At 45.7% G+C, this 23,805-nt stretch overlaps 1 protein-coding gene across 3 annotated transcripts in view; it reads right to left on the reverse strand.

The window, feature by feature from the left end:
* Window positions 1-226: 226 nt before the first annotated feature.
* The window catches only part of LOC115083924 (zinc finger BED domain-containing protein 4-like), a 29,437-nt gene continuing 5,858 nt past the window's right edge, over window positions 227-23,805 (reverse strand). The window contains exons 2-5 of one of the 3 annotated variants that reach the window (XM_029588029.1): window positions 10,593-10,719; window positions 7,121-7,339; window positions 2,032-2,364; window positions 227-1,455 (exon numbers count right to left, since the gene is read on the reverse strand). In XM_029588029.1, the coding sequence (XP_029443889.1) occupies window positions 233-1,455; window positions 2,032-2,364; window positions 7,121-7,339; window positions 10,593-10,641 (1,824 nt within the window). In that variant the 5' untranslated portion in view covers window positions 10,642-10,719 and the 3' untranslated portion in view covers window positions 227-232. Of the gene's footprint in view, window positions 2,365-7,120; window positions 7,340-10,592; window positions 10,720-23,805 lie in introns of all 3 variants that reach the window. The other 2 variants (XM_029588027.1, XM_029588026.1) reach the window with 2 other exon arrangements.

The following is a 23,805-nucleotide window of genomic DNA, read 5'->3' on the forward strand; positions in this document are numbered from 1 at the left end:
GAGAGAGGCAAGGCAGCACTAACAGACATCAACATCCCCAAGGCATTGAGTGAAGTGTACAACATGCAGCAGAGACATTAACACCCCAAGGCACTAAGGGGGAAAAAATGTGGACAGTGGTGTTCACTAGGGCTGAACCTCTAAAGTTTTGGGCACTGGTGTTCAGCGAGTAGGAACCCCGGCTCCCCCCCCCCCCCCCCCCAAAAAAAAAAAAAGAAATGATGCTGCATACTCAGTCCTCTTGCCACTCACATGGAAATTCAGGGAAACCCAAGAGAGGGAGGTTTATCTTAATGAAGACCAACTGTTCCACCAACTCTGGTGCCAGCTGTGCATGGTGTGTGTTCACGTCTCCCACCATTGAAAAAACCCGTTCACTAGGTACACTGGTTGGTGGACAGGAAAGGAAATGCTGGGCAACTTTGGCAAGGTCTGGCCAGACCTCAGCCTTGTGTGCCCAATACGCCAAGGGGTCTGTGGCCATGTCCTCGATGGGCTCCGCAAAGTACCGTTTGACTGAAGTTTCTGCAGGAGTCTCCTCTGGTGGGTGTTGATAGAGGCCTCTGCTGCCAACCGCTGATGCTATGGCTTGTGTCAGGAAATCCTGTCCAGCCACCACTCCTCCTTTCACACTACAGAGGGAGGAAGAGACAGAAGCCAATAGAGTACTGCTGATAGTGCTACAAGGGGAGCCCACAATTTCCCCCATATTGCCCCTCTGCCTCATCTGCTCACATTCCTGCACCCTAGCCACTAGCTTCTCCTTCCAGTAACACAGAGTGTTGGACTGGAGCGCAATACTGCCTTTGACCCTTGGATCACACATGGTGGCCAACATGTAACAATCCAGCTGGGTAAGAGGTTTGAGCCGATTCTGGAGCTGCAGCTGCAAGCACTCAATAAGCACCAACACCACCTCTGCAATTCCCTGCTTCTGCCGGAAACCCTCCAATGTCTGTTCCAGGAGATTGATGATGGGGATGACCCAGCCCAGGGTGGCTATGTCCGAACTCAGGGCCTCCATCGCATCCTTGAAGGGCTCCAGTACATACACCACCTGAGTCATGTGCAACCAATCCTGATGCCCAAGGGGATGATCCAATCCTATCTCAGCCTCCAGAGACAACTCGTGAAGGGGTGTCTGCTGCTCCAATAATCTCTGTAACATGAGGTAGGTGGAAGTCCACTTGGTGTCCACATCTTGAATCAGGTTGTTCAGAGGTGCCCCAACCAATACCTGCTTCTGCCGAAGCTGCTGCCCACCCGTTACACTCTGGTTGAAATGTCTGGATATTTTCCTGCATCTCTCTATCAAATCATTCAGGATAATGCTGCAGCCATCCTTGCCCCCGAGCCCAAGGGCATCCTTTACTGCCAAGTGCATCAAATGTGCAAAGCACTGTATCCTTTTGTTGCTTCCATCATCCACTGCCTTAATCAAGTTATCTTCACTGTCTGTAATGAAAAACCCTTTATTAATGTCTTTGCTTCCTAGCCAGTCCTCCATCATTCCCTGAATTGCTTCCAGTATACGAGGCGAGGAATAGCTCTGGTCTAGTACCTGAGTATGCAGCACAGCCCACTTGTATCCTACTGGTGTGCTCCCTCTAGAGCTGATGCCAGTGCCTGCCTTGTCCATCTGCCACCAGTGTGCTGTCAGGGACAGGTAGGCGTGCAAGGCATTCTGGCTTCTGCAGATCTTGGTGGTGAAATGTACGCTACTCCCCTCTGCCTTGGCCAGCTGCTCCTGCATCTGTGCATGGCACTGTGCATACAGGGTGGGTATAACATTCCTACTGAATGTGGTCTGGCTGGGCACTTTGTAGTCGGGGGCTAAAAGGTGGAGCAGCCGCTTGAAACCCACATTCTCAACAATCTGCAGGAGCTGGTCGTCCAGAGCAATCATTTCCCCAATGTACCTGGTGACGACCTTGGGTGATGCCTGCCTCTTACCCTGGGGCAGTGTTGCGGGACACCACTCCATCTGGTCCTTGAGGGCTTGCCACGGTGGGAGGGGTGGAGGCTGCTCACCTATGTCCTCACCGGGGAAAGGTGCCAGGGAGACAGTTTGGGAGATTGACCTCCTCTTCTCTGTTCGTCTGCTGTAGCTTCTTGTAGCCGAGCTCCCCAGAGTTCCTGTGTCCCCTGCAAGCAGCACTTCCAAATGTTCTTTTTTCAGATGGTATTGCATCGAGGTGTTCGAAAGGTGTCCCATTATCTTTCCCCGGCTGACTTTCTTCCAGCAGTACAGGCACTCGGCAAACCGCTGATCCTTCAGGACACGGAAGTGCTTCCAGACCTGCGATTTCTTCCTTGAGCTCCTCTGTGGATCCATGGATGCCACTGGAGAATCTCTTGGCAAGGCTGGGGGTTAATAAACAAGGACAAGAAAACAAAACAAAATATTTGAAAGAAGAGCATTTAAAATGAAAAGGTTTAAACCAAACGGCACTAGAAGGGGAAGCAAAAGGACAAAGGGGAAAATGGAATGGATTAAATGGGAGAATAAGCAATGTCTCACGCACTCAAACACTATCAAGAAAAGTAACTTTAAAAAAATTACAGAATTAAAGTGAAAGCAAGGGAATGGGTAATATGAATTTGAGGAAAATAGACATAGAAACATAGAAATGACGGCAGAAGAAGACCGAATGGCCCATCCAGTCTGCCCAGCAAGCCTCACACATTTTTTCTCTCATTCTTATCTGTTTCTCTTAGCTCTTGGTTCTATTCCCCTTCCACCCCCACCATTAATGTAGAGAGCAGTGATGGAGCTGCATCCAAGTGAAATATCTAGCTTGATTAGTTAGGGGTATTAGGGGCAGTAACCGCTGCGATAAGCAAGCTACACCCATGCTTATTTGTTTTACCTAGACTATGTTGTACAGCCCTTGTTGGGTTTTTTTTCTTCTCCCCTGCCGTTGAAGCAGAGAGCCATGCTGGATATGCATTGAAAGTGAAGTATCAGGCACATTTGGTTTGGGGTAGTAACCGCCGTAACAAGCCAGCTACTCCTCGCTTTGTGATTGCGAATCCTTTTTTTCTTCACCCCTGTCGTTGAAGCTATGCAGGATATGCGTGAAGCATCAGTTTTTTGTTTTTGGTTTTTTTTTTCCCCTGCCGTTGAAGCAGAGAGCTATGCTGGAAATGCGTGATGTATCAGTCTTTCTCCCATGCCGATGAAGCAGAGAACCATGCTGGATATGCATGGAAAGTGAAGTATCAGGCACATTTGGTTTGGGGTAGTAACCGCCGTAACAAGCCAGCTACTCCCCGCTTTTTGAGTGCGAACCCTTTTTCTTCTCCCTTGCCGTTGTAGCAGAGAGCTCTGCTGGATGTGTGAAGTATCAGTTATTCTTCTCCCCTGTCATTGAAGCAGAGAGCTATGCTGTATATGCATTGAAAGTGAAGTATCAGGCATATTTGGTTTGGGGTAGTAACCGCCGTAACAAGCCAGCTACTCCCCTCTTTGTGAGTGCAAATCCTTTTTTCCATTACCTCTTGCTGTTGAAGCTTAGAGCGATGTAGGAGTCACAGTAAGCATGTGTATGTTTATTTAATAAGGGTATTGTGTCAATAGCCATCATTCTGGCGAGTCACCCACTCTTCATTGGCGGCCTCTTGACTTTATGGATCCGCAGTGTTTATCCCACGCCCCTTTGAAGTCTTTCACAGTTCTGGTCTTCACCACTTCCTCCGGAAGGGCATTCCAGGCATCCACCACCCTCTCCTTGAAGAAATACTTCCTGACATTGGTTCTGAATCTTCCTCCCTGGAGCCTCAAATCGTGACCCCTGGTTCTGCTGATTATTTTCCTACGGAAGAGGTTTGTCGTTGTTTTTGGATCATTAAAACCTTTCAAGTATCTGAAAGTCTGTATCATATCACCTCTTCTCCTCCTTTCCTCCAGGGTGTACATATTTAGATTCTTCAATCTCTCCTCGTACGTCATCCGATGAAGATCCTCCACCTTCCTGGTCGCCCTTCTCTGTACCGCTTCCATCTTGTCTTTGTCTTTTTGTAGATACGGTCTCCAGAACTGAACACAGTACTCCAAGTGAGGCCTCACCAAGGACCTGTACAAGGGAATAATCACTTCCCTTTTCTTACTCGATATTCCTCTCTCTATGCAGCCCAGCATTCTTCTGGCTTTTGCTATCGCCTTGTTGCATTGTTTCGCTGTCTTCACATCATTAGACACTATCACCCCAAGGTCCCTCTCCTGCTCCGTGCACATCAGCCTTTCCCCCCCCCATCGAGTACAGTTCATTCGGATTTCCACTCCCCATATGCATGACTTTGCACTTCTTGGCATTGAATCTCAGCTGCCATATCTTCGACCACTCTTCCAGTTTCCTTAGATCCCGTCTCATTCTCTCCACTCCTTCCGGCGTGTCCACTCTGTTGCAGATCTTAGTGTCATCCGCAAAAAGACAAACCTTACCTTCTATCCCGTCCGCAATGTCGCTCACAAAGATATTGAACAGGACCGGTCCCAACACCGATCCTTGCGGTACACCACTTAAAACCGCTCTCTCTTCAGAGAAGGCTCCATTTACCATCACACATTGTCTTCTGTCCGTCAACCAATTTGCAATCCAGGTCACCACCTCGGCACTCACTCCCAAGCTTCTCGTTTTATTCACCAGTCTCCTGTGCGGAACCGTATCAAAAGCTTTGCTGAAATCCAAGTAGATGACATCTAGTGCTCTTCCTTGATCCAATTCCTTGGTTACCCAGTCAAAAAAGTCAATCAAATTTGTCTGACAGGATCTTCCCCTGGTGAATCCATGCTGCCTCTGGTCCATCAATTCTCCAGACTGTAGATAGTTCACTATTCTCTCTTTCAGCAGTGACTCCATTACTTTTCCCACCACCGAAGTGAGGCTAACCGGTCTGTAGTTGCCTGCCTCTTCCCTGTTCCCACTCTTGTGAAGCGGGACCACCACCGCTCTTCTCCAATCACTCGGCACCACTCCCGTTTCTAGGGATCTATTGAACAGGTCACACAGCGGACCCGCCAGAACATCTTTGAGCTCCCTCAATATCCTTGGATGAATCCCATCAGGCTCCATGGCTTTGTCCACTTTCAGGTTCTTTAGTTCTTCCCACACATTTTCTACTGTAAAAGGATTTTCATCTATTCCCCTTCCCTCCAGTTTCTTGTTGTTTAGAGATGGTCCTTCTCCAGGGTCTTCTTTAGTGAACACAGAGCTGAAGTATTCATTTAATATTTCTGCCATTTCTTCGTCTCTCTCCACACATTGATCATTACCACCTTTCAATTTCACTATACCACTTTGGACCTTTCTCTTTTCGCTGATGTATCTGAAAAATGTTTTGTCACCATTTTTTATCTCCTTGGCAATCCTCTCTTCTGCTTGACTCTTTGCCAACTTGATTAATTTCTTTGTCTCCCTCAGTTGATACAAATATTCTTCTTTGTGCTCCTCCCTTTGGGATCCTTTATATTTCTTGAATGCTGTTCTTTTAGCTTTAATTTTGTCAGCCACCTCCTTTGAGAACCAGATAGGTTTCAGTTTTCTTTTGCTTTTCTTTACATTTCTAACATATAGAGCAGTTGCCTTGGTGATTGCTCCTTTTAGATTGGTCCACTGCTGATCCACATCTCTCTCTTCTCCCATCCTTTAAGTTCTTCCTCCAGGTAGTTCCCCATTTCCTCAAAGTCTGTGTTTTTGAACTGTAAAACTCGGGTCTTTGTGGTTCTTTTCCCTCTTCTTTTAGTGATATTAAACCATACCGTTTGATGATCACTGCTGCTGAGGTGGGCGCCCACCTGGACATCTGAGACATTATCTGCATTAGTGAGCACTAAGTCGAGTATAGCTCCTTCTCCTCGTGGGGTTCCAACACCATTTGTTTGAACAAAGATACTTGCATGGCATCCACTATCGCTCTAACTATTTTTAGTTTCTGCAGATGGGATTTTCCAGTCTACATCTGGCATATTAAAGTCACCCACGATCACCACTTCTCCCTTCTTACCTATCTTATGGATGTCTTCAACCAGATCTCTGTCCAGCTCTTCCTTTTGGTTTGGAGGCCTGTAAACCACTCCAATATAAATGGACGCTCCGTCATCTTTTTTTAGGTCGACCCATAGAGCTTCTTCAATATCCCAACTTCCTTGTAGCTCAGTTGCTTGGATGTTGTTTCTGACATAAAGAGCCACACCTCCCCCTTTTCTATCCTCTCTGTCCTTCCTTAACAAGTTGTAGCCTGGTATTGTTGTATCCCATTCATGAGATTCTGTGAACCATGTTTCTGTGATAGCAACAATGTCCAATTCTGTGTCAGCCATTAGGGCCTGCAGATCTGGGATTTTATTTCCCAAACTATGAGCATTTGTGGTCATAGCCTTCCAGGTACTCTCTTTACGGTTGTTGCATTTCCTGGACTCCTTGTGAGATATTTGTTGAGATTTTTTATTCACTTCACTATTTCTTTTTGCGGTAGTGCCACTGTTGACAGAGTTATCCATCTCAATTAGATTTTTCTTTTGCTTATGGATCTTGAAATACTGCATGCATTGTGTTTTCTCTCTCTTTTCTGGTAATACTGCAATGCTTTTCTCAAGAAGCATTGCAGTACTACATTGCATTGCATGTACTACAAAGCATTGCATTTACTACAGTAAATAAGAGCCAAGAACACAATAAGATCACTTTCACAAAATTAAAATTCTCTCTCCTTTTTTTTTTTTTGGAGGTAGGAAGTTTGGAGCGGCACACAAGCACCCAGAGGTAGTCTTGTATATATATTATCAGTAATTCAAATGTAAATGAAACAAAACAAAAAAAACGGACAAGCCACGATTGACCAGATTCAAGCTCTGATGGGCCCTGGCTCCATCTCCCCTGCTCTCCCTTCCCAACTCAGCTAAAACAGGAAAAAAAAATTCAAAAACTAAGCTAAACTAAACAATCCACAGCTCTGCAAATTCAAAAGTGAAGCAGCTCTGGAACAAAACGACATGTCATTAGTTTCTGCGTTGTGTCAGATGGCAAATGGCACGGACATTTTCATGGCAGTTTAAAATGACAGCACATCCCTACAGGAGTTTACCTCTTAATACTTGTTAAGCGCTTAACATACTCACTTGACATGAGAGCGTCTCTTCTCTCGGAGCCAGGATGCTCTATGGCGTACGGCTCTTCCTCCTCTTTGATGATGACTGAAAACACAGGCGTGGTATCCGAGGACGTGCTGCTGGGGCTCGTGTAGTTTTTCTTCCCATCAGAGGCAGCACGAATACTGCAGCACGGCTCATCTTCTTCTTTAATCCTGGATAAAACCTCAGCATTGGCAACTGTAGAATCTGGTGCGTGCATTAAAACACAGATACAATAATGTTCAAACTGCGAGTTTGTCATCTGATACTTAATCATATGGAAAGGAACAGGAAAGCACCACACCTCATACAGGGGCCGATGCAATACAGTGCACTCAGCCGGACGCGGGTTAAATAGGCACTAATCCATGCAAATGCATGTGAATGAGGCTATTACTCATTCACTCCAAATGCAAAAAGATAAATGTGCGTCTCAGATGCACATTTATCGCTCAGATATTGACGCCTGCCTGGAGCAGGCGTTAATAGCTGAACGCACTGAAAAAGTACAGAAAAGCAGAAAAAAATGTTTTTCTGTACTTTTTTAAAAGTTAAAAAAAAAAAGAAAAAAACCCTTTGCCGGCCGCTTTGAAGTCCGATGCCAATATGCTCGGCGTCAGTTTTCATAACTGGTCGGCTGCAGTTATGAAAACAGATGCCGAGTTTATCAGCGTCGGTCACTTTGCAGATTAGAAAAACTTGTAATAAATTAAATTAAACAAACATACACCGCTGCTGCCATATGCCTGAGGACAATCAGGTTTTCTCAGGCCAGGACCTGCTCCTGCTATAGTAAATTCTGAATTAATGTTCGAAGGCAGAAAGCCTGATCCGATGAGAGGAAGGCTTTCTCCTCCAGACAATCTAACCATGCCCTAATAAAAACTTGATTCTTCAGGTAGAAACAAGGCAAAATTGATTAGAAAACTAGCAACTGAAGGAGCTGGACCATCTTCTGCAGGGAGCCAACACCCCTAATTGGGAAGGTCCCATCAATAGCCAGTTGTCCAGGTAAGGAAAGAAACAAATCCCCTGGCAACGAAAGTGTGCAGCCACTACTGTTAGGCACTTCCTGAGGATCCTTGAGGCTGCCAAGAGCCTGAGGGAAGAACTTTGTATTATTAGTAAGAGGAATCCACCACGAGGTATTTCCAATGAAACTGATGGATGGGTATGTGAGCATATGCATCTTTTAGACCTAGGGCACACATCCAGTCTCCCGATTGAATGAAAGGCAGAATGGTGGGGAAGGAGTTCAGTTTGAACCGCTCCCATAACAAGCTCTTGTTCAGTCTTCATAAATCCAGGATGGGTCTCAATCCTTGACTTCTTGGGAATAAGGAAATAGAGGGAGTAGAAATCCTTGCCAAGTTCTTTGGGAGGGACAGGTTCTATCACCCACTGACTAAGCAGTGCCTCCACCTTAAGATGGAGCTGGATCAAGTTATACAGATCCGGATTGAAGGCTAAATACCACTGGAGCACTGGAGGACAGGGAAAAAGCAAACGGTAACCAGATACTACAATTTTGAGGACCTAACAGTCCTTGGGTGATCTTCCACCACCAGAAGGTGTTGAGGCCTGAGGGTCAAGCCTTGTCAAAAACTAGGCCCAGGTTTAGGCTGGGCCTTTTATGGTGCCGTGGCCTAAGTCTTTCACGCGGACATCTGCATTCTGGAAGCTTTTGTTGCAGCGACGTAAGTGGTGGTCTTTGGAAGAAGAATTTAAAAGTGAAGGATGCCCATAGGAAGACAGCTGCTCAGTTCCCGTTGATAGGATTGAATGGCAGCATGTTGCTCCTTAATCTGGGCAACTGTTTCTCTGACCTTGTCCCCCAAACAAGGGACATCAGCAAACTTGTCAAACATCCTAATGCAAGCTGCTGGGTCTCAACTAGGTCACCTAGCTTGCTCCAATGGCTGCTGCAGAATACTCCCAGGGAACGCTCCAGACTCTGTTGTTCCATATTCCATCCTCAAATTGGCTACACTCCTCCGCAGAGAGGGATAGCTAAGGGCTAAAATTTACAAAAACATTTTTTATAAATATTGAACAACAGAAAATGTAATAAAAATTATATCGAGTGGATGGTAATACAGGTAAAGCTGTACTGATGTTCCCCTTTTTGGAACATTTTTGTTGCATTTGGGAAATTATATGCTCTTTTTTTTGATAAGTAAGGACTTAGCCAGCTACATCAAAGTCTTGGAAAATTCACCAAGGTTGAGAGGATAAATTTATTCATCAAAAATTCTGGGTGGGGGCTTGAGGGTGGGACAGGTCAGGGGAGAAGAAGTTAGGTGCTAGCCAAATCTAAATATTTGAATAGCAGACCTGAATCTGACCTGCCAGCTCCTCTCTCCATCCCAAAGTTCCAGTACAGAGGGGAGGTGATTCTGCAATCCTCCTTCCCCCCCATGATTTTCCCCTCCCATCCAAACTGACTCTCATAGTTACGGTGGGGGAGAGGAACAGCCCCTCCCTACATCTCCCCCCCCCCCCAACCGAAGACAAATGTTGGCAAAGGGGTTGATATCCTGCCCATCTTACAAAAAGAGAGAGGTTTGGTAGGGGGGCTAACATATTCCCATCCCACCCCCCAATAATACTACCAGTACAATTCCTTAAGAAAATACCCAATTACCAACCTTCTTATCACAGCACCACACCACCCCTCTGCCCCCCCCCAAAAAAAAAGGTCTCCTTAAATCTCCCCAAGCCAGAAAGAGGTTACAGGCTTGGTATCCAGCATTACTCTGATTAATGTTTTTACTGTAAGATAATAGCACCAGAAAGCTTTACAGGGAATAATTTTCAAACATCATGCATAAGTTAGCTGGCAAATATGCATACAAGTTACACCAATTTTCAAAGCTGACTTAGGGGCACAAGTCCACTTTGAAAATGATCCCAGCAAATCTGCAAAAGTATCACCTGCTAAAACATACACACAAATTTCTCATGAAAATTTACACACATACTTTTGAAAATCCACAAAAGCACGTGCCTATTTGTAAACTCGTCCCCAGAAATGCCTCTGCTAAGTCCGGGTAACCTTACAGCCAAACAGGACATAAGCATGTAAGGTCACCCACATTTTAGGCTGGACAATTAAAAAAAAACAAAAAAAAACCCGACAGCTTCTGCAGTTGAAACATGGTTTTCCTATAAGTGAATTACAGGATTTCCAAGCACTTTTTAGCACTGGGAGAACACTAGTCTTAGTCTGGAGGTTTGGCAAAACAGTACCTAGACCACATTGTACCAAACTTGTTAGAGGGATCAAATTCCAGATGGCTCACAAAGTTCCCTATAATGCGCTTACAAAGAATCTCAGGATTTCTATAAATCGTGTAAAACAAACATCAAATGAAAAAGGAAGAGGATCCGCAACATCAGTGGCTATGACTGACCCTTCCAGTCCACCAACACACTTCTAAAAGAGAAAAGAGATCTTTACCCAGTAAGACTGGAGCTTCAGAATGATCCTTCACCATTTCTCTGTGCATTTTCTTTCAACCTTCATCTAATCCCTTCTACTCTTCCTCTGAGAAATAATCTGTGGCGACATCAAAGATCAGCAGCACCTGAAAAAGAAATGTGGAACCCCATTCATCATGCTCTTCAGCTTGTTAGACCTCTACTTTATTTTAGCAGATTTTGTCATGAGATCAACTAGGGTATGTGGCATTATAAACAGAATAGCTAGGCCTTATGGTCCAAATCTGAAATCTAGCAGAGGAGGCACAATGAGAGAGAAGGTAAAACTTTGGCAACTGTAATAAAGAAGCATAAAAGCTGGATGGTAAGGAAATCTGTATTAGTTTAGTCTTTCTCCTTTTTAATTTTATTTTTATAAGAAACATTACCTAGTTTCATAACCAAATGAGACAAGATTTGGTATGTATTTTTCCTATAAATTATAATTGTGAAGTCAACATGGATATAAGATAAGCTAGGGGCCTCTCTTAAAAAAAAGTCACAATGTCAGAGAAATTGAGTACCCAACACAGTATAATAAACACTGAGGGTAATCTCTTAAATATAGCTCTCTATATCTCTATCATAAACTCAACCACAAAGTTAGAGAGACAACACATTTAACCTGTGTAGTATTTATTGTAAATATCCACATATATACCTACATAGACATTTAAAACCAAGCTAGCACATTCATACAACCCAATTAAAATAACAAATGTTCATTCGAGATGTTAGATTTAAATAACATAAATCACTCCTTCCAATGAGGATACTAATTTAACTGAGAATGAATGTTTAACAATACAAAGTTTAAACCCACTAGAATTTCAAGTCTCAATTGTAACCATTATATCTTCTTCTCTGATTTCATATGTGATCCACATTCGATGTATCTTTAATTGAGTACAGCATTATACTTCTGATGGTGATTCACAAAATGAATTGAATTTATGTGCTTAGGTCTGGGATTTGTCTCTTTTGTAGTTTTTCCCCCAAAACAATATATTTGAAATAAATAATATTTATATTCCACTGTCATTATTGTGGCTGTCTTACATATAAATAGCACAGGAATGTTTCTTGCTTAATATCATTCTCTCATTGTATCGGTTTTTAGACACGCCCCTTTTTGATGAGTGACAGATACCCTTTTCGTTATCTTAGTGTAAAATGCAGCGATCTTTCCACCTAAATGGGTAGTTTTTGAAATTTTCTACTTAATTGGTTTTATATAAGCACATTCTTTCACATTGTCACTAACAGCATTCTTTCTGTTCCAATTGCCTTTAGACACACCCCCTTTGATGATTGACAGACACTGTTTGTTTTCTTAGGTTTAAATATAGTGATTTTTTCTTTAAATTGAGTAGTTCATATATAACACTTTTTCTTACCCTGTCAATAATAGATTTGTATATTAATATCGGACTTTCACGATATTCACATTTTTCTAGACACACCCCTTTGATTTTGACGCCTTTTTTGCCTTTATAAAAGTATAGAAAATAAGCGAGCACTAATACAAAGACAAGAGTGGATATTACATTTCTGGATTTCAGCACACTGGTAAGAATCGATTTATTTTTTGGCGTTCTTTTCCTCTCTGATTGGATGTTTAAATGTCCCGCTGTAAGTTTAAGCTTGTATCACCACAGCGATCGCGGTTTTAGCGTTTTTTAATAACAGGAGACATTATGTGGTACTATCTTCATCATTACCATTTAGGAAAAGTTTGAGAATTAGTTTTTGAATAGAAAGTAAGTTGTTTTTGAAAAAATAGCACATTTACCGGCTTACTACGGTTTCAATTTATACGGGTTGCCTGACTGACAATAGTGAAGCAGGCTATAGAACCATCAGAAAGGTGTAAATGTACTTCGAATATTGATGTATTACAAGAATAAATGGACCACTAAATAACTGTGTTATATTATTTAGGATTGACAAAGATACATATAGAGTGAATAGAAAAATTAGAAATCTAACATTCATTGCCTTATATTTTGAATTATCTATTACAGATAGATACTGATTGGTGTTTCATACCTTCACAATAAACGATATATGCATGTTCAAATCCTTGAACTAGTCAGGTAATCTCTTCGTTATTCAGAAGTTTTTCTTTTTTTTCACCTTGAACAGCATGGTCTTTTTGGTTTTATTCATCTTCACATGTGCATTTTACATTATAATTCACAACATCACGTATATAGCCATTTTAAAGTGTGTTGTGATCAATATCAGCAACCTTCATTTATGTCCATGTTACTCAATTTTTTAGTTGTGTACCTTGCTCATTGACATGGTTGGTGTATTTATAATTTTTATCTATGTGATGTTCTTGTATTTATGATTTTTATCTGCTATATGTTATGTCACCACAAGAGGGTCAAGAGGGTTCAAAGCATGTTACAATAGGTTTTGAAGTTGTAGCAGTTATAATACACAGAAATTACAATTAGGTTAGGAAGAGCCCACATTTTAATAAATAACAAAACATTACAATTTGTAATAAAAAGAAGTTATTGACAGGGGGACCAGTCAGTTCAAAAAAGGAAAGCAGTAGAGCAGAGGAGGACAAAGCATGCAGTTTCAGTAAAGAGAACTTAAAAGGCAGAGGGACCAATCAAATTTAAACTATAACAAGGCATTACTGTTACAATATAAAGAAATTAATAACATGGAGACTAGTTGGTCAGATGAAGAACAATTAGTACAGTAGATGAGGGCTGGGGAAGTCATGGTCTGATTAGGGGTGTGGACCATGTGCTCCTTCGAAGAACAACGTCTTTAAAAGTTCTTCTAGAGCAATGGATCCTACTTGGTCATACCATCCAGGAAATGCCAGTGTGAATCATGAGGGGTCACCAGGGATAAACAGATGGAACCCAGAGTGTGAGTTCATTACCTCTGAGGCACAATGAAAATACTGCATTAACACCCCCCCCCCCCCAAAAAAAAAAAGAAAATTGGTTCTTACCTGCTAATTTTCGTTCCTGTAATACCACAGATCAGTCCAGAAAAGTGGGTTGTGTATCCCTATCAGCAGATAGAGTCAGAGAGCAAAACCCTTGGGCACGCTATATATACAAGAGTATCACCTGCAGTCCCTCAGTATTGGCCTGTACCCAAGATTACACTAGAAACAAACGGGCAAAAGGGTGGTTGAAACCCAACCAAACTCAAAACCAATTTGCCCCCAAAACTCAAGAAATCGTAAACACCCATGAAATTGCTCCTTCAAACATGTCTGCAAAACGGAGCTTCTGAACAAATAGGAAACAACTTAGCAACGGCAGTCTTTTGGATTCTGAAGTAAGGGGTGGGCCTCTGGACTGATCTGTGGTATTACAGGAATGAAAATTAGCAGGTAAAAACCAATTTTCATTTCCTAAACATACCCAGATCAGTCCAGAAAAGTGGGATGTACCCAAGCCACCATACACTGGGCGGGAAGCCGAAAGACCCGCGCGTACGACTCTCTCACCAAAGGATGAATGTTCAGAAGAATTAACATCCAACCGATAATACTTAGTGAAAGTGTGAAGAGAAGACCACACTGCTGCTCTGCAAATCTCCTGGGGCGACAGCAACTGTCATTCAGCCCAGGAAGTAGACTGTGCCCTAGTGGAATAAGCTCGCAGTCCCACCTGCACCTGACGTCCTCGAGATATATAGGACGAACAGATAGCTTCTTTAATCCAGCGGGAAATTGTCGCTTTCGATGCCTTGTCCACTCTCTTTGGTCCGCCGAACAGAATGAAGAGATGATCTGAACGGCGGAAGTCATTGGAAACCTCCAGATAGCGTAATAAAATGCGGCGAACATCAAGAGGAAGATCCCTCTCAGTAGCTGACTCTCAGGACCACTGCGGGAACCCAGGAAGCTCCACAGTCTGATTAACAAGAAAAGAGGAGACCACCTTGGGGACGAAGGACAGCACCATGCGCAACGATACCCTATCATCATAAATCCGAAGAAAAGGGTCGCGACACGATAATGCTTGTAATTCCGAAATCCGGCGCACCAAACAAATGGTCACCAAGAAAACGGCCTTTAAAGTCGGATCCTTAATGGAAGCTCGACAAAGAGGTTCAAAGGGTACTCCACAAAGCACACGAAGCACCAAATTTAAATTCCAATTCGGACACATCGGGCTCACTGGAGGACACAAATGCTTGACCCTTTTGAGAAACTGAGCAATATCCGGGTGAACCGCCAGCGAAGAACCCTGAAACTTGCCTCACAGAGCCCCCAAGGCCGCCACCTGGACACGCAGGGAATTGAAGGCAAACCTCTTAGTCAGTCCTAGCTGTAAAAAGTCCAACACCATGGGAACATCGACAGCCAACGAATTGCAGGAGCGCTGAAGACACCAAGTCTCAAAAAGCTTCCAAACCCGAATGTACGCCATGGAAGTAGACGGACGTCGCACCTGAAGCAAGGTGGAAATGACTTGTTCTGAATATCCCTTTAAATGTAAACGTCTCCTCTCAAAAGCCAGGCCGCGAGAGAGAAGCGATCCTCCCAATCCGAATATATGGGCCCTTGACGCAGCAGCCACGGAATGTGGGCGAGGTGCAGAGGCCCCTCCAGTGCCATGCAAACAAGATCCGTGAACCACGGGCGATGCGGCCACTCCGGAGCCACCAGCACCGCCCTGCTGGGATGGAGTTCTATTCAACGAAGGCGACCGATGAGGGGCCAGGGAGGGAAGGCGTACAGAAGAATTCCCATGGGCCACAGACATACCAACTCGTCGAGACCGACTGATCCCTGTGCCGACTGAAAAAGCTTTCCGTTTTCACATTTGCCCGCGTTGCCATCAGATCCAACTGCGGTACGCCCCACCTGGCGCAAATGAGGTTCCAGGCTTCGGTCGACAGCTCCCACTCCCCGGGGTCGAGTTGTTGCCTGCTGAGAAAGTCCGCTTGAACATTCTCCACTCTGGCGACATGTGAAGCCGCAATCCCTCGGAGATAGCGCTCTGCCCAGGCAAACAGGCGCGCTTTGAGCGCCACTGCAGGACTTCTGGTTCCCACTTGACGGTTTATGTAAGCCACCGTCGTCGCATTGTCCTGTGTTCGAGCAAGGGTAGGAATGCCTGGAGGGCCAGACGAACAGCCCTCGACTCGAGCCGATTGATGGACCAGAACGTTCCGTCGTTGACCAAAGCCCCTGTGCGGCCCCCTGCCTGCACAGACTGCTCTCCAACCGGAGGAAGAGACTGGCATCGGTGGAAACTACTACCCAATTTGGAGGGTCCAGATCCACTCCCTGACCCAAATTGTCGAGAGACAGCCAGCATGAGACTGAGCCTGGACTCTGGAAGCAACGGCATAGGCAAATGGAATTGCTCGACACTGGACTCCACCATGACAACAGAGCTCGCTGCAACGGTTGTAAGTGAGCAAACGCCCACGGGACTAAATCCAAGGTGGAGGACATTGATCCCAAGACTTGTAAATGATGCCACACTGTGGGGTTCTCCCTTTGCAGTAAGTTGCGGGTCTGGCCCTGCAACCTTGTCACCTAGTCCGCCGCCAGAAACACCTTGTCCTGAAAGGTATCGAACAGTGCTCCCAAATATACCAGTCTTTGGGATGGCTCCAAGTGACTCTTTTGTACATTTATTATCCAGCCGAGCGACTGCAACGTGAGCCGCATTCTGTAGACCGACGTCTCGCAGTCTTCCCGAGACTTCGCCCAGATCAGCCAGTCATCCAGGTACGGGTGGACTAGAATGCCCTCCCACCTGAGGAAGGCAGCCACCACGACCATTACTTTGGTAAATGTACGAGGCGCTGTAGCGAGTCTGAAGGGAAGCACACGAAACTGGAAATGTTTGACCCAACACTTGAAGCGCAGGTAGGGCTGATGGTTCCAGCGGAACGGAATGTGAAGGTACGCTTCCGTGAGGTTCAAGGACACTAGGAACTCTCCTTTTCGAACAGCCGCCATAACTATCCACAGGGTTTCCATTCAAAACCGAAGGACCCAGAGACTCCGATTCACCTTCTGTAGATTGCGGATGGACGAAAGGTGCCCTCTTTCTTGGGAACCACAAAGTACACGGAGTACCTGCCCCAACCCTGCTCGGACTCCGGAACTAGGACAATGGTCTGCAGCATCGAGAAGGCGGTGCAAAGTGTCTCGAAACGCTTCGTGCTTTGCAGCGGGAGGACACGCGAGATTCCACAAAGGCTTCTGGAACTGGACGGGAAAACTCCAAGATTGTAGCCGTCCCTGATCACTTCCAAGACCCAGCGATCCGAGGTGATCCTTTCCCATTCCATGTAAAGTTGGATAATCTGCCTCCGACAGCTTCGACGACGAAATAGGTGCTCGTGGCTTCATTGGGAGGATTTGCCTCCCTCTGTCCCGAGACTTCCCATGTCCCGTCCGGGGCGACGACCCCCACTAAAGGACTGCTGGCATCCTGGAGTCTGTTTAGATCCAGAAGAAAGAAGAAGAAGAATATCTGCCAGTCCGAAAGCGGCGCGTATCCCGGTAAAGGGGCCGAGGAGGAAACACCTTCTTTGAGGATCGCCTATCCTCAGGCAGACGATTGCCCTTGGACTCCACGAGTAGCTTAATCAACTGGTTGAGTTCCTCCCCAAATAGGAGCTTGCCCTTAAAGGGGAGGTTACAGAATCGGGATTTCAAGTACAAATCCGCCGCCCAGTTCCGCAACCAAAGGAGTCTACATGCTGACACCTCGGACACCATGCTACTTGCCGAAGTGCGCACCTGCCACATATGCAATACTGCTTCCAAGCGAGCAGACTGCAACGGCCCACCACCAGTCGCTCCAGAGCCGGGCGCTGCCTCCTGTACCCAGCAAAAGCAAGCTCTTTGCATAAGGCTGGCGCAGTCTGCCGCTCTGAGACCCAGAGCAGCCACCTCAAATACCCGTTTCAACTGGATCTTCAGTTTGTGGTCCTGCATGTCCTTTAGGGCAGCGGCCCCAGTCACTGGAATGGTGGTTTTCTTTGTAACCGCTGAAACTGCCGCATCCACCTTCGGAATCTTGAGGAGATCCACAACATCTGACGAGAGAGGATAAAGCTTGGCCATAGCCCTGCCAACCTTGAGCCCCGCATCCGGGGCAGCTTGCATACCTTTTTGGGCAAAGGAAAGGAAGAAAGTCGGTCCCCGAATACCATCGGATTAACCCCCTTCATTATCTGATTCCTCCTGAGAAACTTTAAGCCCCAAGATATCCAAAACCTGAGGAATAAGGGGGCATAGCTCGTCGCGCTTGAACAGAAGAACCACACTGGGGTCGTCACCCTCTGTGAGGATAGGATCGTCCCCATCCGAATCATCGTGTGGGATATCACCCAAATCCGAGCTTGTGTCTGGATCCCCATCTGGATCAGTATCTGGCGCAGTATCAGGATCCGGTGCAGGTCCTGGTGCCGGTCCCGAGATCGGGTTTGGCCCTTGAGGCCCCCTGGGAGAGCTCCCCACTGGAAGAGGCTGTTGTGCCAAAGGCTGCTGGGCCTCCATGGGCTTTCCCCGTTTCGGAGGTGGCTCCGAAAGATCCAGCGGCTGTCCGGGTCCCCTGTACACCGCCTGCCTCCTAGCCAGGAAGGCTTGGTGCATAAGCAGAATAAACTGAGGAGAAAAATCTTCCGGATCCTCTGCTGCCCCAGTAAAGGCATCTGGGTCCCCACAATCCATACCCAATGGAGGATCTTCCCCCATGGGGGCTAACTCTGGGGGGGCATCCCCCCCCCCACAAATCGGCCTGTGCCTCATTCCCCTCCCCCATGGGAGGGGAAGTAATTCCTGACGAGCCCTCCCGGCCTGAGGAACAGTCAGGGCAGAGAGTACCCTCATCAAAAAGCTGACCGCGCGCTCCACAAGCACGGCAGGGTGCCGACATGGTCCGGGGCACCATCTCGAAGCTCGCGCTGACACGCGGTGAAAAAAAAACACAGGGGTCGTCCGGTCTGAAGAAAAACTGTGGGCAGCAGGTCCGAAGTTTACTGTCTGTGACGGAAGGCAGGCCGGCCCCGAGTAAAGCGAGCGCCTCAGCGGGGCGGGAAATTCTCGCAGGCAGGCCAAAAATAGTACAGCCTGCGACGGGAGTAAAAAGACGGAGACTGCCGCTAATCAACACTCCCTACCTCACCAGCCAGCCCGGAGCCCCGGGAACGGAGGAAAAAGACGGGGGGAGAGACCTCCGACACACCCCCGCTGCAGGAGAAGGTCCCCGACTCCTTACCTCAAAGCCGAGACGCCGTGTAAGCCGAGGCTGCTCTTTTATTATTATTTTTTTTTACTAAGAAACTTTAAGCTCACAAGCCTGGAGTCGAGGGAGCAGCTTCAGAGGCGGATAGCCAGGAGCCCCTGGCCTAACCACCAAACTGGAGCGGGCGAGACCCAAGTCAGGGGTGTCCAACCCCCCGGACGCCCGGCTTCCGATGAGGGATGGCCCACGAAGGTGCCTAACACCTCAGGAAGCAGCCAAAGAAAGGAAAAACAACAAAAAAGAAATTCCTCTCTCCCTAAACTAAAACTAAGACTGCAGGAGTGCACAACTACCAACTGCTGGAGTCAGAGAAATACTGAGGGACTGCAGGTGATACTCTTGTGTAAATAGCAGTGCCCAAAGCTTTTGCTCTCTGACTCCACCTGCTGGTAGGGATACGCAACCCACTTTTCTGGCCTGATCTGAGTATGTTCAGGAACCTAATCTTCTATTCAAAGCCAGACCCTCACATTCTTGACTTTTGAGATGCTAATATAGCGCAACCTATTATGACCCCCAGCAGAATTTTAGAAAAGGAACTTTGACAAATTAATTTCAGCCCATTTTTGTTGATGCTGCCGGAGGTAGTTCTAATAAGATCAAACAATTTCAACTATCTAACTCACTGGTTTCCACTTACTCGGAAAGGAATGGACACTGACTGCTCAGTCGAATCTCTGCAGGGCAAGGATAATGCTTACGACGCACATAAGTGAAAGATTCATGGATCCCCACGTAGCCAAACCACTCAGCAAACACAGCAGTAAATTGCACCAGTTCTCAAAGCGGACTCGTGGGCATTACTTCCACTTTAAAAATTATCCTTACCCAATTACACCTGCTATTATGTGCATGTTAAATTTGGGGGGGGGGGGGGGAATTTACACGCGTACTTTTGAAAATCCAAAAAGATGCTCGCAAGTTCAAACCTCCGTCCTCCCAACTCTGCTCCCAGGAACATCTCCACTCAGTCCAGGTAAACGTAGGGTACAAACAGGCAGTGTGCACGCCAGTTCAACCCGCTCTATCAGTTGGGGAACTCTGTAAAGGACCATTCTGTGGTTAAAATAATGCTTTACCCATGGCAGTGCTCTTGAACCTTACCCTCTCTTTAGTGTGTGGCCAAGTCCAAGCCCAGCTCATCCAAAGACCCAGAATATAGGTTTGAAGAAGGAAAACCGTGTTTTGTGTTATGTCATTTTGTTTCCCCGATGTATGCTGTTTATATTGCTTCACTGGCCCCTGTGTATCATTTGTATTAAAGCCAATAGGGGAAAGACCACATGCTCTTTTTGCCCACAGCACTGTAGGTTTTCCTTTTTAAGAAGTTTGCAGATGGGCCGACACAGAGGTAAAAGAACCCCACGGCAAGAAGAGCAAGGAAGCATCAACGCTCAGAGGCAAAGAGGGCAAAAAAGCATGGGCATAGGTGTTCCTAGTCTATAATGAACCACAAAAGGTTTGGTTATTGCTTGTCCAGGGGGTGGGAAGTCCTCAAAATGGAGAAATTACTTACCTGATAATTTTGTTTTCCTTAGTTTAGACAGATGGACTCAGGAGCAGTGGGTTTATGCTCCCCTGCCAGCAGATGGAGATGGAGCAAGCTGACATCACAGTATATATAGCCCTGAGAGTGACCCCAGCCTGCCAGTATTCTCTTCAAAAGCAACTGCGGACAGACTAGCGAAAAACCTGATTAAAAACGGGTAACCAGAACTGTACTCAACCACCATGCAACACTGAACATAAGAACATAAGAACATAAGAAATTGCCATGCTGGGTCAGACCAAGGGTCCATCAAGCCCAGCATCCTGTTTCCAACAGAGGCCAAACCAGGCCACAAGAACCTGGCAATTACCCAAACACCTAGAAGATCCCATGCTACTGATGCAATTAATAGCAGTGACTATTCCCTAAGTAAACTTGATTAATAGCAGTTAATGGACTTCTCTTCCAAGAACTTATCCAAACCTTTTTTTGAACCCAGCTACACTAACTGCACTAACCACATCCTCTGGCAACAAATTCCAGAGATTTATTGTGCGTTGAGTGAAAAAGAATTTTCTCCGATTAGTCTTAAATGTGCTACTTGCTAACTTCATGGAATGCCCCCTAGTCCTTCTATTATTCGAAAGTGTAAATAACCGAGTCACATCTACTCGTTCAAGACCTCTCATGATCTTAAAGACCTCTATGATATCCCCCCTCAGCCGTCTCTTCTCCAAGCTGAACAGCCCTAACCTCTTCAGCCTTTCCTCATAGGGGAGCTGTTCCATCCCCTTTATCATTTTGGTTGCCCTTCTCTGTACCTTCTCCATTGCAACTATATCTTTTTTGAGATACGGCGACCAGAATTGTACACAGTATTCAAGGTGTGGTCTCACCATGGAGCGATATAGAGGCATTATGACATTTTCCGTTTTATTAACCATTCCCTTCCTAATAATTCCTAACATTTTATTTGCTTTTTTGACTGCTGCAGCACACTGAGCTGACGATTTCAATGTATTATCTACTATGACGCCTAGATCTCTTTCTTGGGTGGTAGCTCCTAATATGGAACCTAACATCGTGTAACTACAGCTAGGGTTATTTTTCCCTATATGCAACACCTTGCACTTGTCCACATTAAATTTCATCTGCCATTTGGATGCCCAATCTTCCAGTCTTGCAAGGTCCTCCTGTAATGTATCACAGTCTGCTTGTGATTTAACTACTCTGAATAATTTTGTATCATCTGCAAATTTGATAACGTCACTCATCGTATTCCTTTCCAGATCATTGATATATATATTGAAAAGCACCGGTCCAAGTACAGATCCCTGAGGCACTCCACTGTTTACCCTTTTCCACTGAGAAAATTGACCATTTAGTCCTACTCTCTGTTTCCTGTCTTTTAACCAGTTTGTAATCCACGAAAGGACATCGCCTCCTATCCCATGACTTTTTAGTTTTCGTAGAAGCCTCTCATGAGGGACTTTGTCAAACGCCTTCTGAAAATCCAAATACACTACATCTACCGGTTCACCTTTATCCACATGTTTATTAACCCCTTCAAAAAAAATGAAGCAGGTTTGTTAGGCAAGACTTCCCTTGGGTAAATCCATGTTGACTGTGTCCCATTAAATCATGTCTTTCTATATGCTCTACAATTTTGATCTTGAGGATAGTTTCCACTATTTTTCCCGGCACTGAAGTTAGGCTCACTGGTCTATAGTTACCCGGATCACCCCTGGAGCCTTTTTTTAAATATTGGGGTTACATTGGCCACCCTCCAGTCTTCAGGTACAATGGATGATTTAATGATAGGTTACAAATTTTAACTAATAGGTCAGAAATTTCATTTTTGAGTTCCTTTAGTACCCTGGGATGCATACCATCCGGTCCAGGTGACTTGCTACTCTTTAGTTTGTCAATCTGGCCTACTACATCTTCCAGGTTGACAGTGATTTCGTTCAGTTCGTCTGACTCATCACCCCTGAAAACCAACTCCGGAACTGGTATCTCCCCAACATCCTCACTAGTAAACACGGAAGCAAAGAATTCATTTAGTCTTTCTGCAATGGCCTTATCTTCCCTAAGAGCCCCTTTAACCCCTCGGTCATCTAATGGTCCAACCGACTCCCTCACAGGTTTCTTGCTTTGGATATATTTTAAAAAGCTAGGGACTGGATGAACACTTACCAGTAATCCCTTGGGATCCAGAGCCCCACAGGACTACTGACACACTCATGAGGCAGCCAAGGGTGGCAAGCTGAGTCCATCTGTCTACATTAAGGAAAACGAAATTGTCAGATAAGTAAGTTCTCCATTTCCTAGCGTGTAGACAGATGGACTCAGGACTAGTGGGATGTACCAAAGCTACTCCCCAACAGGGTGGGAGGCTGCCCGCGGTCCGGTCATCACCACCTGAGTATCTGACCTGACGGGATTGGAAGGGATTGAGGACTGCGCCTGGAGAAAGGATTGCAATCCTTGAAAAAAATTCTAGCCAAGACAGACAGAAGGATCCATGCGAAAACCAGAAGGCACTTGTGCAGCGCCCACTGAGCTGCCGGCCCCTGCTGAGGAAGTTAAGAGAGTTCCAAGGTCAGGTGTCCCTCCTGCAGGGCCGGTGCAAGGGGATTTGGCGCCCTAGGCGAGCCTTCTCCCTTGTGCCCCCCCGTTGCGCCGCCACCCCCAGTCTTGGCCCCGATTCCTACCTCATTCTCGATCACGCCCGTTGACTGTGTGGTTTTCCGGTCACAGGCAGGTTGGGCACTGCTCGCGGCCCACCAAATCTCCACTCCTCTTTGCCACCGCTTGCGGCCCCATATGACTCGCACCCAGTGGCGCACCAAGGGTCTCCAGCACCCAGGGGCCAATGCATTTGTGTGCCTCTCCAGCATCGCCCCCTTAATCCTTCTTGTACTAATGCTTAAGGTCACATAAAATCAGTGGTGTCGCTAGACAGAAGAATTTGCGGGGGGGGGAGCCAAAATGACATTTCTTCATCACACCCACCTCTATAGCATGGATCCTGCTTTCAAATTGGTTATTAAAAAAAAGTGTTAATAAAAAAGTCCAAAGGCTCTTCTGGGTAATTTTAAAAAGCTGGCCAGTTTCACACTATTAAATTATTTGATAGCCTCATTCAACTAATTCTATAGGGCTATGAGAGTGAAGTCAGGAATATATAGGAAGGAACAGAATGTCAATATAAATCCTGCACCTCCAGTTCTGTAACTCTCTGCATCCACTGAAATTCCCCTAAACAATGGAGCTTGGATGTTTCCCTTACAGCTCATCATACTAAAAGATATTTTCAAATTCTGGTGTCACCTCACAGTAACAGCAGCACAAACACCTTCCACTGCCAGGCACATTGTGAACTAACACAAAACCCAGCAAAAAAGACACTCAAAATCTATACTGCAATCCCATCGTAA

Source organism: Rhinatrema bivittatum, chromosome 2, assembly GCF_901001135.1.
Source record: "Rhinatrema bivittatum chromosome 2, aRhiBiv1.1, whole genome shotgun sequence".
Lineage (NCBI taxonomy): Eukaryota > Metazoa > Chordata > Amphibia > Gymnophiona > Rhinatrematidae > Rhinatrema > Rhinatrema bivittatum.